This window comes from Amblyomma mixtum, chromosome 3, assembly GCF_055824585.1.
Source record: "Amblyomma mixtum isolate Tamu chromosome 3, ASM5582458v1, whole genome shotgun sequence".
NCBI classification, from domain to species: domain Eukaryota; kingdom Metazoa; phylum Arthropoda; class Arachnida; order Ixodida; family Ixodidae; genus Amblyomma; species Amblyomma mixtum.
In genome coordinates, this window is record NC_143014.1 from 309,657,178 (window position 1) to 309,681,071 (window position 23,894).

The 23,894-nt window shown below is 47.5% G+C and overlaps 2 protein-coding genes across 2 annotated transcripts; one reads left to right on the plus strand and one right to left on the minus strand.

Moving 5' to 3' along the window:
- Positions 1 to 640: 640 nt before the first annotated feature.
- LOC149355567 (large ribosomal subunit protein uL29-like) lies at positions 641 to 15,071 on the minus strand. Its single transcript, XM_089583898.1, has 3 exons — positions 15,003 to 15,071; positions 14,473 to 14,609; positions 641 to 939 (listed from the first exon to the last, which is right to left on the minus strand). Exons 1-3 carry the CDS (start codon positions 15,003 to 15,005, stop codon positions 708 to 710), a joined length of 372 nt encoding a protein of 123 aa, XP_089440024.1. The 5' UTR covers positions 15,006 to 15,071; the 3' UTR covers positions 641 to 707.
- Positions 15,072 to 15,244: 173 nt separating this feature from the next.
- Arpc5 (Actin-related protein 2/3 complex, subunit 5) lies at positions 15,245 to 18,106 on the plus strand. The gene is made up of 4 exons (XM_089583899.1): positions 15,245 to 15,514; positions 16,074 to 16,146; positions 17,063 to 17,239; positions 17,848 to 18,106. Exons 1-4 carry the CDS (start codon positions 15,369 to 15,371, stop codon positions 17,908 to 17,910), a joined length of 459 nt encoding a protein of 152 aa, XP_089440025.1. The 5' UTR covers positions 15,245 to 15,368; the 3' UTR covers positions 17,911 to 18,106.
- Positions 18,107 to 23,894: the final 5,788 nt, after the last annotated feature.

Genomic DNA, 23,894 nt, shown 5'->3' on the forward strand with positions numbered 1-23,894 from the left:
CTTGCCTTGATAACCCCTTCCCCACACACAATATAGTACATATAGAAATGAGTCAGCACCAGCTACCTAAATAGCCACAGAGAAGACAATATAATAGAAAGTAATACTAGCAGCAACTGGTGCACCGATCCTTCCCCGACTACGGAACAATTTGCTGCTTGTCAGCCAGGCTGCAAATGAGGGTGACCTTTCATCTGTAATTGCCTACGACTGCTGGCTTTGCGATTGTATTTTTGAGAGTTTATAGCTTTCAGCTGCACGTCACTATGCCATCCTGCGTGGCAGTGCGGGAGGGCTTATACTTGAAGTCAACTTTTTTTTGCCCAGCAAGGAGCGAGAGTTGAACAACGGGCGACAACACATGGTGTATATAATATGCATATCATGACCTTTGCAGTTTTTGAGGACATGTTTGCGAAATCTATGAGCAATCTGTGCACCCACTTTTTGAAGCCCCAAAGAAAAAGTGTGTTATACAAGTAAATGCATTTCACCCTGCACAATCTTGGTATTTTTTTCCTTTGCCACTGCATTCCGTAAGAACACTCTTGAAGGTGCAGCAGTCAAGACAGGCATCCTTGCCTGCCTTTACAAATATCAGCACTGTGCAACTCTGCAAAGGCAATAATCACATCCCACATACAGCTGGATGGGACGATGACCCCTTTTATTTCCTGTGTTGGTTGTCACTGTACATTGGGCAGCATTCACAGCTTGAGGGCAAATTTGCGGGGTGGGTAGGCAGCCTGCTTGCGGGTCAGCTTGCGTGTGCGCAGCCGCTTCTCATGAGGGGTCAGCTCACGGCGCTTGGCACGGGTCAGCTTAGGCCGCAGGTCCCTGGGCTTGTACTTCTTGCCCCGGTAAAACTTCCGCAGGTTCTCCTTTTGCGTTTGATGGATGACTGTCAGCACCCGTGCAATTGACTTTCGCACCACCCGGCTGCAATAGATCAGGCACACGATCAACCACATTACATACACAAGGCCTCTCATTTAATCGAGATGTGTTTCTCTCTTAAACCAAGCAAGAAATATAAAGTGCAAAGGCTTCAATGGCGACCAAGAACGAAACTGCTTGACAAATGAGAAGCCATTCAGTAAACTGTCAATCATTTTAAGCAGTTTTGTTATATGCTCTGTACCAGAAAGATGCTACACTTAAAAGGTCAACAAAAAAAAAAAATCCCTCGCCAACACTGCCTTAGTGTTTGACTTAAATCGTTAGCTACAGGAGCTTCAAGTATTTACATCGGTGTGCTCAGCAAACGTGAAGAAGACCAAATCTAAAATTCGCGGATGTTCCCTTTCCAGAAACATCCCTTCTAGACACAAGCAGCATCATCTACCTCATGGATTTTGCACTATTGCAATTTACAGCCACCTTCACTATATCCAGTATATTTCCTCACTATATCAATTGGGGGCGGAAAGGACTCAGTTGCAAATCCCCACACATATTTTGGGCTTCACCTCCATTACCGATTTTATCCAGGAACACGCCAAGTGATTTGAAACCACTTGGAACATGCTGTGTGAAACGGGTGGCCCCCAAATTTTATGCAAATAGTGGTCCCAGGGGGGGGGCCCACTTCGATAGCCGCTATACTGACACATATAAGTACCGATTCAGGCGCTACATGCTCACTGTTCCTAGTGATATAGTAGTGTGGTCACGTGGTTACTGTTTTAGTCAATTTGACCTTCATTGTAGGGAGACACATCCTTGAACGAAATATACAGCTAACGCTCCTGAGCATAACGCCACATGCAAAGGTAAAGCCCTGAGGAGCGGCGATAATCAGATTAGACATGGGCACAGCCTTTCCCCCTACCTGGGCCATGTGCGAGCATCACGGAACAGAAGTGGAACGTTATGTGATGCCTGGTCTGCAAGCAAACTGCCTGTTGTGTCGATCGGCCTTTACCCACATGAACATATGCCCACTGCAGTACTTCAACAGAAAATTTTCGAACGACTAATATTGAAGCACTCCACCAAGAGGGTGGCAGTCAACACAGCAAGTCCCAAAGCTGCAGTTTGAAGCCCTAATACAAGACCAGCGATACCTATCACAAATACAGCAACTGCACTTTGCCAGTATTGTGTGCCAGACCCCAGTAGCAGTGTTATGTATGCCCTTTCAAACCATTTTAAGCAACAAACAAGAAAACATAACTAATTAAACCTATGAGACACTGTGACTAACTGCACAAAAAGGCCCTGAAAATTTATTCCAACAAAACTCTATAAAAGTGACTGTAGACCAGAACATTTCGCATCCCTCGTTTCCAAAACGTTTCGTAACATCCGCAACTCACTTGTGTGAACGCACAAAGCACTTTGATGCGAGGAGCCACATTGTTTAATGAACTCAAATTAATCAGTCCCATATGAGCAGGTTATCCAAATCAATTATATCTCACCACCATTTATGTGCACATGACTATTTAAAAATTTGTCCTGAAGTGGCTAGTGCTGTTTTTCCGATGTCAGCGATGCCAGCTACGTTTGAAACCCCTACAGGTCAGAATGGCACGGCCATTTCGTGTAGAAAAAAAAGGACATCGCAAAGTTCTACGGGGCACTTCTCTCTGGTACTGTCACTTTCTTCGATGTGGTGGAATGTTTTACTCAAAAACACTATGCTTCATCTCACAAATAGTTTGCAGAGGCCGCCAAGCTATTTTAATACTACCCAATCATCGGAGCGCATCCAAAAAAATGCCGCCATGCATGAACTACATCTAAAACAATTTGGTTTGTCTAATTACAAGCCAGATGACGCAGCATGCTGTAAGCAACGCGGAAGGCTCCTAAATCAATGGTTTGGTTTATCGGGTTTAACGTCCCAAAGCGACTAAGGCTATGGCTCCGGAAATTTCCACCACCTGGGGTTCCTTAGCGTGCACTGACATCGCACAGCACACGGGCCTCTAGAATTTCTCCTCCAAAGAAATTCAACCGCAGCGGCCGGGATCGAACCCGCGTCTTTCGGGTCAGCAGCCGAGCACCATAACCACTGAGCCACCGCGGCGGCGCTCCTAAATCGAGTAGCGAAGTCGTTAGTAGGCAATGAGTCTACAGTGTCTCTGGAGCGTGTTAAACAATGCGGGAAAAAAAGAAAACTACACCAGAAAAGAAACTTGTTCTTTGACTACAAGCTGGACAAGCAGAGCAGCCGTAAGCAATGCGGAAGGTTCCAATATTGGAGTGCGAAGTCATTGTTTGCAGGCTAACAATGCTCAATGGACGTGGTAAGGAAATGGTGAGACAGTCAAACCTCGATATAACGAACACAGATATTACGAATTATTGGCTATATCGAACTTTTCGTAAATATCTTTGACAAACACGGTTGGCCTTAAAACCCCCCAGCGCCAAACGGTGCTCGTTCAGATGACAGGCGGCAGGCTTCGCCACATGACACGTGCAGGGGTGGAAGCAGGCTCCAGCTTTTTGGAGCAGGCATGGGAGCAGCAAAAGTCTTATTTTGGAGCAGCTTTGGAGCAGCAAAGGTCCCATTTTGGAGCAGGTTTGGAGCAATTTGTAGGCTATTTCGGAGCAGTTTTGAGCAGATTGGCGACATTTAAATGCGACCGAGAGCAATTTTGTTTGCAACTAGTCCAAAAACAGCATAAATATTGATCACGGATCCCACAGGCCAGAATTAATTAAAAGCACTGCAACTGTTCTGAAGATGTTTGCTAGAGTTCATAAAAAGAAATAGACATGTGGCAGCTACTACAAACAGTAGTTGCAGTACATTAGCTGCTATTAATTTCAGTTCAGAAAAAAAGGAAACAACATAATGGGGACAGCTCATCAAAACTGTCAAAAGAGTGCAGCAGAATCTCGAATATACTATGTCAGGACTGAAAAAAAAATCAATACCCGCCAACCGGTGGATTTTGAAAATACGGAATATTACCACAGCCAAACCAACAAGGAGGTACTCGCATAATTTGCGCCCTCGAGTAAATTTGTACCCAGAATTTATTACCCAAGCATATATGAAAAAAAAAATGCACCACTGTGCACGCGGGTGCATGCAAGGCAGGCTGTGGAAGATTGGCGCAAACATGTTGCGGTGTACGGCTGTGAAAGGTGAGAGTAGCGAGGGGACGCCGGCCGCATCACTGTGAAGATGTAACCACGTAACTGGCCAGGCCAAGCCAAAGCAATGTCAACGGCGTGCGAGGTGCTAGCACGACAGGTAGTTAGTCCGGTGTCCATTCCCTGGCAGCTCCACGTATACGAGGTCTGTTAGAAAAGTATCCGACCTTTGCCCGAAGAAAAAAAACTGGCATAACTGGAGCGTTAAAAACCTAATAACCTTCAAAGTAGTCTCCTTGGGGCTCCATATACATCTCCCAGCGGTGCTGCCATTGTTGGAAGTATTCCGAAAAAGCCCTTTTCGGAATGGAATTTAGCTCTGCTGTCGTTGCAGCCATAATGTCCATTCTTTTCTGAAATCGCGCTCCTTTCAATGGCATATTGATTTTAGGAAACAGCCAGAAGTCGTAGGGGGACATATCAGGAGAGTAAGGAGCCTGTTGAACTACAGGAGTCAGGTTTTTCGTCATAAAAGTCTGAATCAAATGCAAGGAATGTGCAGGAGCAATGCCGCGAGGGATGCGCCAATTTTTTGTTGACCTCAATTCCGGTCTCTTGCGCCGCACAGCACCACGTAGGCAATGGAGCACATTCCTGTAGTACTCTTTAGTCATTCTTTGACCCTGTGGGGTGCGTACTCGTGGTGTGCCACACAGAGGGAGTCAAAAAAGCAGTCAGCATCACTTTGACATTGCTGCGCACTTGGCGGGCCTTCTTTGGTCTTGGTGACGTGGAATGCGTCCTCTGTGACTGGGATTTGGTTTCCGGGTCGTACCCGGACACCCAAGACTCGTCACTAGTGATTACGGCGTCGGTAAAGTCAAGGTAACTGTTTGTGGAATCCAGCATCTCCTGTGAGACTTCAACACGAAGCTGCTTTTTCTCCACCGTCAGCAGCTTCGGCACGAACTTCGCCGCAACTCTCTCCATGGCCAAATCTTCGGTGATAATGGAATGTGCAGAAAAATTGCTGATGTCCACCTCTTCCGCAATTTCTCGGATAGTCACACAACAGTCCCGCATCACCACAGCGTTCACTTCGGCAATTACCTGGTAATTTGGGCATGTTATTGGCCGACCGGAGCATGGCTCTCTCCACGGATGTGCGGCCGTCTTTAAACCAGTTGCACCACTGCTTAATCTGTGTGCTGCTCATAGCATCATCACCGAAAGCCGCCTGAACATTTCGAATGGTTTCCACTTGGCTATCGCCAAGTTTCTGGCCAAATTTGAGGTAGTAGCGCTGCTCCTCTCGCGCCGCCATTTTCCTTGCAACAAAAAACCGACGAGAGCACTGCGCATTGCCTCACTCAAACGCTGCTTCCCAGCGAGTGACGCTATCGGCAGGCGGGAAAAAATTCGTGCATGCGCACGAGGGTTCAAGGTCGGCTGCTGTAAGCGCGCTTGTTTCATATCCATCAGGTGTTCGCAAAAAAAATAAAGTCGGATACTTTTCTAACAGACCTCGTAAGACGTTCATAATTCGTTTGTTAAATTAGCTCTGGTAAAGAAAATTATATTCGCGCGCTGTTTACCTGGCCCAGAGCCGTGTATTACGGCTCTGACCCGCCCACTCGCGCTGGTGGCTGTTTTCCACGACAAGGTGTCCGAAATCCTTAACAACAGCGGTTCGGTTTACAGTTCGTCAGCTGGGCCCATCGCGAGGACGCCGTTTTAGCGTCGTTTATCGCCACTGGCTCCTGACTCTGATTGTATCATTGCGCATTTATTGCTTAGAGCTGCGCACGCGGCATCATGTCATCCCGCGGGGACAGAGGTTGGGGTGCAACTGGGGGGTCGACGTACACGCGATAATGTAGGGCATATATGCACGTTATGACCTTTGTAGAGTTTTTTTAGAACGTGTTTCGCGAAATCTCCACATCTCTTTTAGCAGCCCTAAATTATTGAAAAAAGTGCACAAATTATGCGAGTGAACCTGGTACCTCGTCCGCACAATAATTACAGCTTGCTATGTGAGGTCATTTCACAATACCGGCCGCACTAGTGTTATATTACCGATAATAGTTAACAGTACTTTTACTCATGCTTGCACAAGCCTTTGGTGAAAGCCGCGCCGACCGCCACGAGCAGGGACCACACCACGAGCGAACCCAACTGTCGATGCGAATACGGTTGCGTCCATTTCGTCACGAGCACCCAGTGTTGTCCAGCCGACAATAACACTTGGCTAACTTTGACTCTGTATACTTGCAATGGGAGTAAATTGCAGTTTGGGCGCAGCTTGGCGCAGGAGATCAAATTGGCACAGCATGGCGCAATTGGCACAGCACTTCCACCCCTGCACGTGTCTGGTGGCAATGCGGCAAGTGTTGCATCACTGCATTGCATTGTAAAACATTTATTTCCCCGTTTAGAGAAGGTTGCAGTAGATATGTACTAGATGGCCGCCAGGCAGCGACCTCATTAACTCGTTCGATCACCGGTACTTGAATCTTCGGGTCTGAGCTGACCAGCACGGCATCCTACCGCTCAGGAGCTGTATTAATTCCGTCGGGGGCACATCTTTTGCGCAGTTCCAGAGAATGCGGTCAAATGTGGCTCTTTCGCCACATTTACTGCTGTTAGTAATGTATTGGATGGGGTACAGGAGGGCAAGCACTGTCGGATTCAGAAGGGAGCGTCCATCCCTCGCTATATTCGGAACGTAGGGCAAGCTCACGGCTCGGTTGACGAAACCTCGGGCTTGCGCATGAGCCACCTTGGAAGAGGGCCGGGTGTTCTAGAGGATACAGAGGGAGGTAGACGTGATGCGGCCCCCCTCATAAAATTGCAAACGGCCATTTTGGAATCGTTGAATATAATATGAGCAGGCATGTTTGCTATAGCTACAAGTAAGCCTTTATCTTCCACTTGTCAACGGCGGCGTGGCAGTCAGAACGTGTTCACGCTTCTGATATCCGTCGACAGCGCATTGAAAGCAGCAGCACAAGCGGTTGTAAGCTAGCAGTGACAACCCTGCGCTCATGTCAGCGGTCGTGGAGGTAGTGAAAACAGCGACAGTTTTCGCTCTGGCATACTGCCCTCCACGCGACACAACTGTGATGCAGGGAAGCCACCACAGCTGGTGCTTAAAGGGCCACGGACCACCCCAGCTCAGCAGACACTCTCTACCTCTCTTTCAGCGAGCCTCCTCTCCTTCCATTCCCTCCTCGAAATTCTTCTCTCCCGCTCCTCGTCGAGTAGGCTCGGCAAGGCAAAATCACCCCTTCCTTCTCCGACGTAAGCCGGAGGCGTGGTGTCTGTGGAGTGCTTCACGGGGCTACGTCATGGCCCCGCCTTCAATAGAATTCTTTTCTTGGTTTTTGCTGCTGGGGCTGAAACAGCGTCGTCGCATTTTCTCCGCACACTGAACGATCGAGAGGCGCGATCGGCTCGACCACCTAGACTTGTTAGCGAGCGCACCCTTTCATACATCTGTTTGTCATTCCCAGTTAGCGAGCCACCTTTTCATTTTTTTTTTTAGGCCTCCCCACCGTTTCACGAGCGGATGGGCGGAAGTCGTTTCTGTTCGAAACACACGGCGAAGTGCGGACCCGGCAACCGCCCGTTTGCTTTTCTTCATGTGTGTTTGTGTTCTGTGTGTTTGTGTCTTTTCTCCGCTCCGAAGCCCATGTCGTTCATTGGAGTCAGGGCGTACGCAAGATGCATGGAGGATAAGCGGTGTCTATGCGGAGCGCTCAAGTGGACGAGCGAGGGAAAGGCTCTGCTGCACTACTAATTAAAACCTTGTTTTGGGGGGCTCGCATAGAAGAAAAGAAACTGAGAAGGGAGCGCGCACGCAGAGCTTCTCGTGACGTGATCACGGCGGGGGGGGAGGGGGGGGGGGCGAACCAACTCCCTCAGTTTTACTATTTTTTACTTTTTATGGCAAGGGTTCAAGGCTGTCGCCGCACGCTCCCTCCGCAGTTTTTTTTTTTTTTTCCTTCATGCGGGTTTGGAGGCATGAGCCAGAACAGAAGGCGCTGCGGAAAGCCTTGTGCAGACGACGCGACGCCAAGGCTACGCCCAACCTTCTCCCGTCAGTCAGAACGATGCACCAATGGAGTGCCTTTAGCGAAAGTAGCCACCCTTGACGTCAGCGGGGTGCAGAGTAGTGGGCGGGGCCCGTTTTTGAAGGAAGGAAAGAACGAACGGGCTTTGATTTGAATTTTCGCAGCTTTTCGGGGCGCGCATGGCTCTAATATTTTGCAGAGGTTATCTTCGATGCCTCATCTATGCAGTGGGCTTGTTTTTCAAAAATGTCCGGACCCTGGTCAGTGGCCCTTTAATCTGCACTTGCAGTGCTGTGCGGGAAAGCGAACCTAATGCGCTCGGTTTTTTGCGGACTCCAGAATTACTGCGTCTCCAAAACGCCGCTGAAACCTGTGATAACGTCTTTCTCTAGCAAGGATCACCTGAATTGCCATCCCTTCACCAACTGAATTTTGCCGCTAGTGCGTGCATTTCTGGCAAAATTTTATATTACAAATTTCCGCTACCTGTTCACTATAACAAGGTCTCGCCATATTCAGCATTATGGCTATATGACAAAGCAAAAATGCTTGCAATCAAAAGGTAACTATCAAGAACAAATTGCACCAACCTGCATCACATTTTCAACAGCTGCCACCAGTGTTAAGTGAAACAAGACATAGGAGACAAGCACAGCATCAGCACACATATGCAATACACCTGTCAAGTGCACAAGCCAAAAGCACTTAGAGGGTATGTGACTTGCCATAAGTGCACTGTGGCAAAGCTAAACAGCGTAGGTGGAGTGTCATGCACAGTCCCACAGAAGACTGGTGTCCAGCTGGAGTTTGCTCACGGAACACATTTTTCTGAATGGGTGCGTCGACTTCAAAGGCACAAAAAGTAAATGTATGAAAAGCACCTACAGCTTTATTTAACTTAGGATTTTTGCTATCGCAACAAGCAAAACACAACAAAAGAGCGAGATTACATGCAACTTCTCTTTGCGCTACCATCTTGTTTGCTGTCAAAATTATGGATAGGCTAGAAACTTTTTGTCTGGTCTTGGCTTTTTATTATTTTTTTTTCAGCTAGAAAGTCGTTTTATTTGCACTATTGCATCAAACAATCAATTTTTAGAAGTTTCTGCTTTTCTATCTACTTTCCTGAAAATTCCGCTCACTGTGTCGCCATATTTGTTACGAGTGACACTCAGCTGCCCCATTCAGCACTGCGTAGTGTCACTCAAGATGCCGGAATGCACTCTCCCCTATGTGCACTTGAGCGCTTGACAGGGGTACTACAAGCCGAACAAACACCATGCACCAGACATAACCACAGCACACATTACCACTGAATAATTACTTCCGTTACTTCATGGAGACCATGGCATATAAGCATGGTCTTTTTTCCAATGGAGTCAGTACCGTTTCGGGTGCTGACATTTTAAGAGGCAATATGCAAACATGACGTCGCATTGTGACATTTCTTGTAGTGCCAGATTGGCAGATAGGGTTCGTAATGTGTCACACCCCATCAAACACACACAGAGCAGAGGTGTGCATGCGAGCCTTGTTTGGAGCCCTGCCACACAATGAACAATCTTTTCCCAGCCTATGCCATCAGTGCACCTTTCTGGTCTGCAGGGCAAAACACAAGGTGAACCAAGGATCGCCAGTGACAAGCAAAACCCACTCACAAAAACAGAGGATAATTCTGCCCATCTGGACACGCCTCTTCTATGGCACGCTTTTTGCGCTACGGAGGGGTCCTTGACCAAACTAGTTATTCAACCTCCCCAGTCAGTTGACCGTGGTGAATATGCCTTATAGTTAAAACTGAAGGCACAGCGCACGAAGGACAGGACTAAGGTAGGGACAAACAAAGCGCTGTGTTTGTCCCTACCTTAGTCCTGTCCTTCCGTGCGCTGTGCCTTCAGTTTTAACAATGTACCGACTAGCCCAAACTAACACCTTAATGCCTTATAGGATTACAGACGCCAAATTTTCTATTGCATTTCCTTAGGAACGGCAGGTAGGATGTTAGTATAGGTAGTATGCACTGGTACACAGCTGTGCCATGGAGGGCGTGCCATGGCGCTGTGGTGCAATGGTGCAGTCCGCCATGCTTGAAGTGCACGCAGAAGACCAACTCCTGCTCCACAGGCATATTTTCATCGCATGTCACACACTTGGAATCCGCGCACATCAGGCTCGGCCGGTAGTCGCCGGGCGAAATAACTGCACGAAACTACTTCGTAAATAAATACCACTTTTACTGGACAACTGCGCATGTTAGCGCTGCTCAAGAGAGCCAAGAAAACAGGCACAGTGATGAAAGTTCGGTCATAGGTTTGGTTCCTCCTCTCGATTCTGGGATTGAAGCTTGGATAGGGGTCAATGACAGCAGCTCTTCCATGAACCAAGAGAGCCACATGTAGTTCACACACATTTGTGGGGGAGTGATCAGTGATCCGGCATCTATGGTGCATGAGCACACTGGATAAATCTCAGAGAATAGGTGCCGATTCTGTCTTGTGTGGGACTGCTCTGCACACAACGCATACACATGACCAGACTTGGGAAGCCTTGTTACAACATTGGAGCAGTTTTTTTTTTTGCACAAAGGTGGTCAGATTGTCACAACGGTCACTCGTAAAACAGCAAACTGGGCTATGGGTAGTTCACTTTTGCACTGTGCGCGCAAAGTTGACGAACCTTGACACGAGAGCACATGGTAGCTGACACTTGATAGTCTACGCTGTGTAGTGTCGTGTTTCTCTTTCGTCTCAGCTTCTGACAACAGTGCATGCTGTAGAAATCGGTGTGCTGTTTTGGTAGGAATCGAGGTTGCCGAGCCAGCTCACAAGCCATGCAGTATCACCCTGACATAAGCGCAGATTTCACATTAGGGAGTTTTAGAATAGGGGGCCCCAAGCTTTGGGGGCCCCAAGAAGTTTGGGACGTCGAAGTGCGCATGCGCAGAACGCAAGCCCCGCCCTGCGTCTTGGGTTAACGTTAGCGGAGAACGCTATTTCGGCAAAATAGCGTGCGCCCCAACGCTGCTCTACGTTCAGGCAACATGGCGGCGCCCGCCGAAGCGGAGTCTCTCACTGCACCACAGATTCGGTGTTGTCGCTGCGCTGTGCCCCACGTTCATGGCAAACGAAAGGCACACGAAGCTATCGCTTTGTATGATAATGCCCCCACCACAAAGTTTTAGCGATAAAACAGCCCAGATTTTCAGATTGCTTCTGTGTTTACATTGCTGCTAGGCTTAGCGAGTATGCGTCGTTTGACGTCAGAGAGCGCGCGAGGTTCAAACGGGCGTGAGCCCCAACGCCGCTCTACGTACAGGCAACATGGCGGCGCCCGTCGAAGCGGGGCCTCCCGCTTCACGACCGATTCATTGTCGCCGCTACTCTGTGTATTAAGTTAACGGCAAACAAAAGGCACACGAAGCTATCGCTTTGTCTGATGATGCCCTCACCACAAAATTTTAGCGATAAAACGCCCTATATTTTCAGATTGCTTCTGTTTACAAAGCTGCTAGGCTAAGCGAGTACGCATCGTTTGGTTGCCGTAGAGATGACTTGGTGGGACGTTCGAATGGAGTTTCTCGACTCAGTAAAAACACACACTTATAATTTTTACTCTTAAATCGTATGTCTGCACTAATAACAGTTTCTGACGATGAAATGAACGCATATTTTAAAATCTTTTTTAAGAGTATCTTTTTGGTTTGCCGTAGTGGCGCTGCAGTCGATAAACGCAAGCCTGGCTCTGCTGCGTAGGGGAGACCCCTATTCTAAAGCTGACCGGCGCACTCGTACGTAGCGCTGGGGCCCGCTATTTCCTTGGTTCCCCCAAGCGTTGGGGCCCCCTATTATAAAACTCCCTATTGTCCACGACAAAAAGACGCTGCACAGGTAGCCACGACTCCACTGGAAAACGAAGCGCATGCCCCGAGCATCCATCTCAAGATCCAAGAAAGCACGAGGCCACATCCTTTCATCCTACTTTTAAGCAAACTTTAGTGACCGTCCTGCCCTTGTTTAGGATGCACTTGGTCCAAATATTTTGCACGTCAACCTAAGGATTGAAATCTGAAGCATATCAAAGTTAGATATGTAGTAGAGCTAGAAAATCAAGGACTCTGTGCAGAAACGCAGTTCACAGTTATGCAAGGAGCATCGTAGCTTTTGAGTTGTGCCGGGTCACCAATCTCTTCTACACGAATGTGCCTGAGCTACATGCGGCTCTCCGGATTCATGGAAGTGGTGCTGCTGTCATTGACCACTACGCGAGCTTCAATCCCAGAATCGAGGGGAACCAAATCCGCGACCAACTTTTGTTGCTGCGCCTGTTTTCTTGCCTAATAAGCTCGAACAGCGCTAACAAGCGCAGCTGCCAAATGGAAGCGGTGTTTATGACGTAGCTTCGTCAGTTATCGTGCCCAGCCGAATCTCTGATACACGCTGATTCCAAGTGGCACTGCGACACGCGATGAAAACATGCCTGTCGAGCAGGAGTTTGTCTTCTACGTGCACCCCAAGCATGGCAGCTGGTGGCGGCGCACCACAGTACGGTTGTGCATACCGCCAATACAGAGAATACCCTATGGAATCCGCCTACACCAGGTACATGAAACATAACTGAATGTCTTCGCACAAGAAGTTAACAGCTGTAATAACTGACGTTCAAATTAGACCAGGTCAAGTAAGGCATAAAAATAACTGCAATACTAAACACCCACTTTTTTTATATATACTTCTAGTTTGTGAGGTTGGCTGGCACAGAATTTGAATGAAAACACTGAAATAGAGATGTTTTCTTTTCACACCTTACATGACCTCAACTCCATTTTACATCATGGCCACAGTTAAATTAGCGTGTGGTGATCCCAGTTTACAGTCTTGTGCAGCATTTCAAGGAACCCATAACAATAATTTGGTTTCTGCGAGACTTTAATAGCTACAGTATTCTACATCTTTCACCTCTGCTTTAACTGATGGCTACTGGACAATGACTGCAGCAGAAACTATGCAAGAGGCGCAAGCTCGAATATGTAGCACTTGTATTCCTGAAGGCCTCACGACGACACATGGAAGGTTAAAAATAAGTGTAAAATATTGCAATATATTGGTACCTAACACAGCAACTGCACAACTTGCTTTTAGGTTAAAACAAGCTCAATTATTGCCTGGCTTAATGCAGCAGTTGAGTTTACTCCAAACCAGTGGCACACTTTGCAATGAGTTCAAACAGCCAGTACGCTCAGGCATAGCTACCTGAGTATGGTAGTATGGCATCCCCTCACGCACGCAAGGTGCTTCTGTGAATGAAGGCCACGCCATGTATTCGAACCTCACTGCCAGCAGAAACCAGAGTTCTTTTGTCCACGCCTGAGTGCTTCAATTTCCATTACATGAAAATCCTAAAAAATGCGCCGCGATCTCGGGGACCAAAGCAATCAGCATGAGTGGCATGGTGCTTGCCATACAAAGAGTAGAATGAGCAAGAAAAAACTGCCCAGCCCGCACTACATACAGCAAGACAGCACTCTTCAGTCTTCCAAAGAGCTTAGACAAGCATTAACTCAGAACTTTGCTCACAGACGCTTCCCTCGCAGTCATTTTGTGCCGCATAAGCGCCAAATCCAATCGAAGCAGCCTACAGATGCCTAGCACTGACATCACAGTGGCTTCGGTGTTCGACCGCCGCGGCCACGTGGGAGGGCAACGAGTACTTTGTGCACCTGCCAAATCTACTCGGCACGTAGACATTGAAAGCTTGGCGAGAACGGCCACCTACTCTTAGCACGAACGGTAAGCTGACATTCTTAAACAGTAGCATGGCTCATCAAAAGCATTTCTGCTTAGGCATAACTTTGGAGCTGCATGAAATAGCATGCTTTCTGGGACCACTGCACTCGCGAAACGCAAAACTTGCACACGTGTTGGGCATGTTCGAGACGATTGCAAAGATAACATTAAAATCACCGGGCAGCTCCGCGAACGCATCGAATAAATTCTACATTCGTACAGCAGCATGCGACATTCGATGCCCAGTGCTACCTGACACTTAAAAACGCTCCAAATGGGCGCTCACTGCAACGCTACCATCCCTTATACTGGAAAGCACCGTAGACAACACGCACTATTAACCTCTGCCCTACAAAGTGAGGCCTAGGAAGAGCGATTGGTCCCACGAAGCAGAATCGCGATACGCTCACTCGGGATGTGCATCAATCACCAACTCAGCTGCATGCACAGAGCAAAGAAACACTGCAGCGCCGTCGAAGCGTGGCCTGGGCCAGACTCGAGCCACGCTACGAGGCACAGCAACAGCGTTCCCCTCCTGCTGCCAACGAACGCCCGCTTACATTTTAGACAGCTTGGACGCGGCCCCGCCGGTGACTTTGGCGACTCGCAGAGCGGCCAGCTCCTGCTTGAGGTCCTCCAGCTGCTTCACCAGCTCCTCCTTCTTCTTCCCCCGCAACTCGCGTGCTTTTACTTTAGCCTGCGAAATCACCCATTCACGTCACTCGGCAGCAAGCGCCATGCGGCTCGACGACAGCCATCACACAGCACGAGACTGCAGTCTTCCAAGACGGCAATCTCGCGAGCACAAATTTATACGCGGCGGTTAAAAGAAGTGCAAAAACTCTTGTCACTCAAACATCTCAAAACTACACTGTTAGCCACGTTAAACCACTGATCGAGACAACGAAGCTGCTTCTATGCGGCACCCGGCCGGTCGCCAAACAGGCGCTAACATAACTTACACAAGGCACACCGAGTAGTAATAACACATTAAATGAGTAAATAAGGAATTGAATTCATGTCTAAAATATGTTACCATTAATACGATTGCTCAGTTATTATGATTACTTCAGATTCCTGCAGCACTCACCATCACGGTGTCTGCGACTCTCAGCGACTCGAAAAGAGGAGGAAAACCTGGAAAAGGTGGAGCAGAATAATCCCCGAGACCTTTCCACTTTGCTGTTTTGAAAATAAAATATTAAAATGAACACTTAAAGTTAAAAATAATATATTTACTAGCTTTAATGTATTTTTTTATGTGTAAATTTTGACTAAAACTAAAATATTTATTTTATGTGTTATCTTGGTCACTTCAGGTTCTCGGTTTACTTGTCCGTTTTGCGGCGATCGTAGGTTCGTGGGTGTGTGATGTGAGGTGCCAATTGCCGCTATTTTTCGTTCGTCTAGCTTGTTTGTGCGTTCTTTTGTTCGGCTGCTGTGATCTCCTCTAGCGATGTCCAAGAACACGGAGAGCTCGGCTTTTCGCAAAATAGACATCGATCAGTACAACGAGGACAACTACAAGGAGGAAGAAGGCTTGGACGCACAGTCACCGCCGGCGGGGCCGGACGAGCAAGAAGTGAATCATCTGCTCAATCAATATCCTTTCTTCGTTAGTTTCGCCGATATTTTCCCGCAGGAGCTGCCCGTTTCGAGGAGTGCCCCGGCGAAACCTTTCTGAGTAGCGCGGACAGGAAGCCGGTCAACCGTAGCCCACCGTTTGTCGGTTCATGATTCCTTAACCGCGACTCAGCAGTTTCACCGCTTCTCACGCATGACTGAGCTGTAAAGTGGGCTTTCGCGATGAGCTGAGGCGCTGTGCTTTGCCTCGATTCTAGTGTTGGTCTTGGTCTGCTCAAATTCGCGCATGTAAGTACGAATGGAATACCGCAGGAGAGTACAGGGCGGGACTCGCGAACCAGAGGAAACGGTACTAGTGGGGCGCCCGTCACGAGTGACTTTGTCTGTCGTCGCGCGTGGTACTGATTTGGTCCCGCGTGCCGTCATATGCTGACCGATAACACAGGGGAATTGCATAAACGCGGTTAGGGGCTGGTAGGAAGCTGTTCACTTTGGTCAGAGGGTTGCTGCTGACGGGTGCAGAGCAAACTGTATCGCTTTCATCCTTCCAAAGGCCACCGCCCTTAACTTATGTCACGGGAAAAACCGTGGACGCCCTGAAGATCATTCTGAAGACGGCGCCTATTGGCTCGAAGTGCCAAAATGTAAAGGTGAGTGGAGCTTGTCCTGCGTTGTTAAACGTTCCAACCGCCAAGCTTGTGTTTCGTTTCATCGGAGGCAGGGCTTCCATCATTGCCCACTGTGTTATTAAAAAGGACATCAAAGAATTATTGTCTGTTCAGAATTGTTAATTGTGTTAAATATCCAAGTGTAACTTTATTTGCTAGGATTTCCTGTACGGTGGCTTGGGATTCGATACCAATGAGGTAGGCGTGGAGCATGTGTGCAGATCTGTTGACAGGCTCTCAAAGCTATGGAGGGCATGTTTCGATCTGCTACCGCGAACCATTGCATATATCGCAGCGGCATATATCTTAGCACTGGCTGATTCCAAGGTCGCGTGGTCTATCCCGTCCGCGGCGGTCGTATATCTATAGAGGCGAAATACAAAAACGCCCGTGTTCTGGCGCTGCACAGCACACATTAAAGAACCCCCAAGTGATCTAAAAGCCTGCCACTATGACGTCCTCATGGCCCATTAGCCGCTTCGGGATAATAAACCCCACAATTTACAATTCTTGTTATGACAAAACAGCATGATTGCATGTGTGCATTCAGTTTGGCATTGTGCTGCCGGCAGCTGTATTAAGTTTGCAAAAACTGAAATTCCCTTGTGCAGAAAATATTCAGTGTTTGTGTTGTTTTTTTTGTTTTTTTCCTGGGTATTCATAATGGGCAGTTGTGTCAGGAGCAGAAAGTGGCACACGCGAGCTTCATCGCAGTGTCTTGTTTTTGGTAACAGAAGCGTGACAAATCGAAAAGTGTAAATTGACATGCCTGCAGAGAGAAAAGGGTCCCCCCTTTCAGCTGTCTCAACACCAAGTGCAGTTATGGCAGCCGCCACTTGACTGCCTTTGTGAAGCTGTGTGTATCCCAGTGCATTTCAGGGGTTCACCTCTGCTCCAGGATGCCGCCAGTGCCCTGGCCATGCGTGTGCTGCTGGCGGTAAAGGCCAGCGAGATGGAGCAGGCGGTCGGCAGCCTGGACCGTGAATCAGTGGACGTGCTCATGAAGTACATCTACCGTGGCTTTGAGAGCCCCTCAGAGGGCAGCTCAGGCCACTTACTGGCTTGGCACGAGAAGGTGGGCATCCTGTGCCTTGGCTGATGCCATCCATTTGGCACTCGCCAATAAACCGCAACTTAGTTACGTCACTGAACCTTATTGACTCTCATCTTGTTAGGCATCCTTTTGTATTGTGAGTTTTGTTTCTGAGTAGTTAGAAGGTGACCAAGGTATTTTTTATTGCACAAAATTTCGCACTGTGAAAGTATGCTCAGTCAAGGGTGCTAGTCTGAGCTTCAGTGTCATAACATCAGTTATGGGCTTTCCAGTGATGTCGTCACTGTCCTCATTCAAAGTCGAGCAGATCTTTAAATCAGGAGGTACACTATTTCATTTGTGGTAGTACTAACCACTGGAAGCGGTTCAGTACCTAAAAAGCACTTGTGGCAACATAAAGGGAAACCTAGAAGGTGCACAACATGGGAGCAGTGACAGCACTGAAATTGTGTTAATGTTTTGGTATAGAGTACTGTGGTCTTCCAACTTGGCTCTAGGGGCCACTCATTGCATTGAAGAATTCCTGTGTTACAGAAAAAGTGAAACATGATCGTCACTTTTCAGAAAGGAAACATGGCATTTCAGGAGGTGTTGAAGATAGCTCCTGATTTCGTGTGTTGTATTTGCAGGCCTATGCTGCTGGTGGCATCGGATCCATAGTGCGTGTCATGACTGACCGCAAGAGAGTATGAAGACCTCTCCGCACAGCGCCCTGCTGCTAATAGCGTTGAACCTGCTGGGGTCACCGGTGCCAACCTCTTGCTTTTCCATTGGGTTCTGGGAGCACACAAGGACCAACCACATGACGAGTGCTGTACATAGGCATGGCTGTTGCAGCATAAGTGATACGCATAAACACGGGATTAGTAAACATCTGTTTCAGTCTTATTTGGCCGTCCTTTTTTTTAATTGGGCAAACGGGCGCCGTGAAATGCACATCTCTTGCGACCTGCTGCCCTGTTCTTAAGATCATTTGCAAGCACAGCTGGTGAAGCTCCTGTGTCAGCGGCTGTGTGGTGCACTAGAAATCATGTGGTTTGTAGAGCCTCATTACATGCAACTGGAAGGGACCCTGAAACCTTACTTTAAGCGAAAGCACACTGTGAAAGCACATGTGAAAGCACACTGCCCCACCAGATCACATGGCAGTCTGTTTCCACCTGTGACCAAATGTGAAAAACAACAGAGGCACATCTTAGGATTAATGCACGAAATCAATAGACATTACAGGTATCTTGTCCCATCCTCTGCGCTCTTTAAGAGTTTATTTCAGAAATAGCTCAACTTCACATACTTGGGCAATCGCACAAATGGGAGTGCCTTTCATCTGGGCTAAAACTGGGACTATTGGTTAATCATCTTGAATATACACACTACTTAAGTTACAGAATACAAGGAAAGAAAAGAACAGACAACACAAGGCAAGCCCCAGTACTTGTAAGCACGTATGCATGACATTTGCCCTGTGATCATGATGGGTAACGAGTGCAGAAAAGTCCTCTCGAAATGGTTGAAATGAAATGTTTGCAAGTCAAATAAGCCTTGTGTTGTCTGTTGCTCTTTTCTGTCCTTAAGTTTTGCAATTATGAGTAGCGCGTATGTTCGAGATTTCATCTGACCATTCTTTTTTGAGGCTTGGGAATCGCATAGACTTGAAAAGGCAATGATTTTGTGAGTTGCCCCGTGTGTTGCTTGCAGAGAAGCCACCCTCTTGTCTCTCATTAGCTGCGCTGGTTGCAGCACAAGGGCCCATTCTGCTTGTCCGTGTGGGACTAGTATCATGTTTGAGGCAAGGGTATTATGCCTGAGATAGTCAAAAAGGAACAGTGATCACAAAGAAACGGCCCCTTGTGGCAAAGGTTGCGCTTCCATTTTCACTGGAGCCTGAATTACAAGCCAATGTCATGGAAGGAACATTCTTGAGACTAGGGCCACAGTTGCATGATGAAGTGGTTAAGTGGAGCACCAAAGAGATTTTTGCAGTTATATTAACATTCAAAGCCATAGAATAGCACTCTTCATGATCCTTAAACAACACATTTTTGTTCATATTTATTCATATCCCTAGATATATTTTGCCCTGAAAGCATTATTGAAAAGTGGTACGTTGCAGAAATAAGAGTGGCAGGTGAACAAAACATTAAGTAGGAAAAGAAAAAAAAAAGGGAGTGGCAATTTTTGAACAGAAGCAACAAAAGCTAATACAAAAATTGGAGGGGACACTTAACCTCCACCTTGAAGGGCAACTGCAGCACTTTTTTGAGAATTTCGCGATATTCGAGCATTCAAATCTGTATAGGCCGTAGGTAAAGCATGCCAAGTGTTTTTACACTGGCATAAAAATAGTGACGTAATCAATGATTGAATTTTGCGCTTCTCCTCAATGCACCGGAGGAGTGCAGGGAAACTCAACGTGATGTCGCAGAAGGTATGATTTCAAATTAGCGCTGTCATCAGCCACACCCTGCCCTGACTCGTTAGACGCTGCAAAACAACTCTCGGCAGGGTTTGCCTTCGGTGACGTTGGTTTTTTTCCTTCAAAGCAGGCGTTTGTGTGTTGGAAATGTACCGATACCTTTGATGCACTGCGGAGAAGCTTGAAGGGTGTCCAGATTTTAATACGCGATTACTTCGCTATTTCAAGTGCTAGCCCAAAAAGACTTTGCATGCTTTACCTGCAAGTTTCACACATTTGACCCTCTTAAGCTCGTTGATTTCTAAAACCTATGCAGTTTCCCTTTAAGGATATGACGCGATAGTGTAATGGGTTAATGCCCATATATGCGGAATTGGTCATTCTCAGCTTTACATTCACAGACTCCTGGAAGTCCTTATGCAACTCCTTGGGCAATGGCGCAATGGTTAAGGGATGCACCCCTGCCCTGCGATGGCAGGTGCTGCCATCGGTGGGTCTTGTGCGACCCAAGTTGCTCTTCCTGAGCAGCGTCTCGCAATCAACCATTAATTTAACTGCCACCTGCCAGGATGATTAGTTTGCTCACGATCTGGCGGGTTGGTTGTGATGACCCCACAAGGTCACGTGACATAGGTGGCTCCTCCGGAGGTGGAATGTCACCGCGTTAAGATTGACTTCAGTTGTTGCATTGTGCTTCACTAGAACTGCAGTAGTGCCATCAATGGCTGAAACATTTTTAGCCGGCCTGTTCCACTGGCTTGTTGCATAAGGATGACTGGAATTTAGATGTGCAGGGAGGAATTTTGCGCATTTTGCAACTATGGTCTTTCTTAGTGGAAATAAACTTGGGCTGCTTTAGGTAAAAATCCTGATCAGCAAAAATCTGCCCATCCGTTATTTGCTTCAACAATGTTAGCCTAGGTAAGGAGGAGCAGATCTAAAGGGGCTGCCATGTTATTTTCATCGCAGTCGCACTGGTGTTGCATGTGTACGCAGACGTGAATGCAGAGCATACAGCAGTTTGCCCGGTGTGACACCTTTACAAAAAGGAAGTGGTGGCTGGGACCACATTCCACCACCCATTCTTTGCTTTGTGGCCGCTCCTCTTTGATGTTATGCTAAGTGGCTGCACTTCCTTTTAGCCAATGCTGTCGCTGAGCCTGTAGCCTAATTGACACAATGCTCACCTTGGGAACCTGCATTAGCAAGACCATTTGCTTGTGTAGTCCTGTAACAGTGCCAGCCCTGTGTTTCGTGTTTTTGCACTGCCAAGACTCTTAAGGTGGATTCACACTATCCACCACACGTTGCATGGACTGGATCATGCGTCGCGCAACGTCTCACTTCTGCTCCGAGGTCCATGCATGGCCCGCGTATGGAGAAGAGCCACGCACATGTCTAATGCAATTATCGCCCCCTCCACTGATATTCACCTTTGCAGGTGGCGATAAGTGGGTCAGGCATGCACGCAGTCTTTCGCCACGCTACGGACATTGCGGGTCAAGCAAGAACCGCACACAGCCAAGTGAGACATCACGAGACACTTGGTCTGCGGTGGTCGGCAGGCAAATGGTCTTTGATGTGAATCCTTTTTTAATGACATCAGCTCACTAGCCCAAATGAGTGTTCTGTTTCAACATTCCCTCATGACGAATGCTACAGCCTCACACTTTCTGCACGTTCACAAGCAGATGAAAAGCACTGGAAAAGTGCCATTAGGCAAATGCATTTAATACATGACTCACCTGTCTGGCTTAACACTTGATGAGCAGTACAATTGGTTGCTCTGCTAGTGGTCATTATGCTGTTGTCATGGCACGTAAATAAGGACATGGCAGTTTGTTACTCAAAATTTTGGATTGGGCAGTCGTGCAATGCAAGCATGCCTAGTTATTTTTTCAGTGGCTTTTAACAAAAAAAATTTGCCGTCTGGTTCACTCCAGTGAAATATATCTGCTGCTGAATGCATTTGTGCATTCCTTTTTTTTATTTTGAGGACTTTCCATGTAGCGCAAGATGGGGTAGTCAGTACACTATAGAAGGTCATGGAGGCTGTTTTTATCCAGAAACCCGAGCAGGCTCTGGCTCTTGTGTTGCCCATCAGCTGCTTGTGACGGAGGAACCCATTAGTGAGTACCCGTCACCCATGACAGGCAAGCTATTGTGCTGTGGGGCTCACAATGCTTATTTTCGCTTTTACCACCTCGTCCCATTACGGCACTGGCTCCCACACTGACTTGGACCACATCACCATAAGTGGCACAATACTGTGAGCATCCACAGCTCGGTTTACACATCCCTTTCAGTTGAGGCCCGCCTGGGCAAAAGTGCCGCCGGGCAATGGGTGAAAGTGGTAGTTGCAGGCACTTTTGCAATTTCTGATGATGCACTAACTGCAGCTGCAAACTTTAGCAGCGAGAAACAAAGACATTTTGCTCACCTCTGTAGCAATATGACAACAGTGCTATGGGCACAGCTACTCTTAGGCCCATGTTGACCATGTCCTCCACACTCACCCATCCATGGTGCACATTCCCAAGAACCACTCACTCCGCATCCTATTTTCATTGGCCAGCAGACAAACGCAAGGCATGCTGACAGCAACAATTTACCCAGGATAGAACCCCTTGCACAGCCATCGCTGTGAAAGAAAACACTGTCAGGTTACTCATTTTTCATGGCCTGCTCAGAGCAAAAGGACTGAAGAACCAGTGGCTCAAGCCAAAAGTCATGCCTATCCTCAACAGAGTAAGTTGGGGCAACGACCATAACTGAAAACTTGACATTTTGGATTCCACAAGGTGGAAACGGATAAGCCACCACTTAATGGCGCAGTAAGTGGCACTATTGCTGCAATCAAAGGTGTGCTTGATGGTTTGGATAACCACACTCTAGACATAGCCAGCATTGCAGGTTCTTTTCTTTGCTCAACGCGTGTGTGTTTCTTCAGTCTGTATCGTACCCTTGGGCTTCAGTGTGTTGAGCTAGCACATTTCAAGATTTCTCAGTTTTTTTCCCGACATCGTAACAGTGCTGCTTCAGCTCCGCACAAAGTTTCAAGTTTTTCCATGCATGGTCACAATCCCACATGGTACACAGCAGATTATGCCCGGAAATTCTACTGTTAATAGGCTACCTTTTATGTTTTGAGGGCATGCCTTAACTTTTTCACCAGCACATGCAATACCTGGGTGTCATAAGCACATAAGACGACTGGACTACCTGGGACTAAATTACTTGCTTTCATTAACCCCCAAGCGGACTTGCACGAGCTGGGCTCGTCAGAAGCCGATTGTCATTTCTAGCTCGTGATGAGTCCAGCTTGTTGTGTGTTTTCTGGCACTCTGTGTCCAGTCCAAGGCAAATAGGGCTCATCCGAAGCATTTGTTTGGATTGCCGACAAATGACAGCATGGTTATTAAATGGCCATTTTGGTACCGTTTAAAAAAATGCATCTGGTAGGGGTTTAATGGTCTGTGTTTTTGACTGCTAATCTTCATTAACACTGCATGTAGCAGTAGTGGACTGGAAAGGGGTAATCAGAGGTGCACTGAAATTCAGGAAAATTTGAGAGGTTTGCTGGAATGGGAGGCAAGTTCCACACGCAGGCCAGCATAGGTTAGTGGGTATAGTACCTGACTGTGGTACGAAGGAGAAAGCTGCTTCCAGTTGCTTTGGGCATGCTATTCATAAAGCATATACTATAACAACAGGGGGACCATATGCTAGAAAATGTCAGCTTACACTGTGTGTGGCTTGGGGTACACTATCGAAGAATACAGTTTGCAGACCACATGGGTGCCAATGAAATAGCGCTGGCGGTAGGTGGTAGCACTCCGCTTCCAAGGTTACTAATTTAGCCCCTTTATTTGACGCTTGCTGCAGTTCTCATTCCGCTTCTTCAGTTTCGTGCGAGAAGCAACACCTGTGATCAGTCGAGAAGCTCTCAATGCATGCCATTTTGATGTCTCCCCGTGTAGATGAGCCATCGTGTGGCATGACCTATCAAGAAAAACCCAGGGAATGCAGATGAACGGTGCTCTTTTTAACGAGCTCCCTTGCAGGTATGCCAATAGTAGGCAGAATAGTACAGTGATGCAGTTCAGTCAGAAATGCTTGTCATGTAGCTTTTACTGTTGGCTAAGGTTAAAGAAATGTCAACAGCAAAATACAAGTTACAACCCCCTCACTGAAGCAGCCTGCTCTATGCAGGCACAACAAGGTTCTGTAAAATATTCACACCTTGGTTTGAGCCATGCA

Coding starts and splice junctions, on each gene's coding strand:
- LOC149355567 (XM_089583898.1), bottom strand. Junction 940..14,472: donor GCGTCCAAGCTGTCTAAAAT/GTAAGCGGGCGT, acceptor GATCTATTGCAG/CCGGGTGGTGCGAAAGTCAA.
- Arpc5 (XM_089583899.1), top strand. CDS start 15,369: ATGTCCAAGAACACGGAGAGCTCGGCTTTTCGCAAAATAGACATCGAT. Junction 15,515..16,073: donor GTGAATCATCTGCTCAATCA/ATATCCTTTCTT, acceptor AACTTATGTCAC/GGGAAAAACCGTGGACGCCC. Junction 16,147..17,062: donor CGAAGTGCCAAAATGTAAAG/GTGAGTGGAGCT, acceptor CCTCTGCTCCAG/GATGCCGCCAGTGCCCTGGC.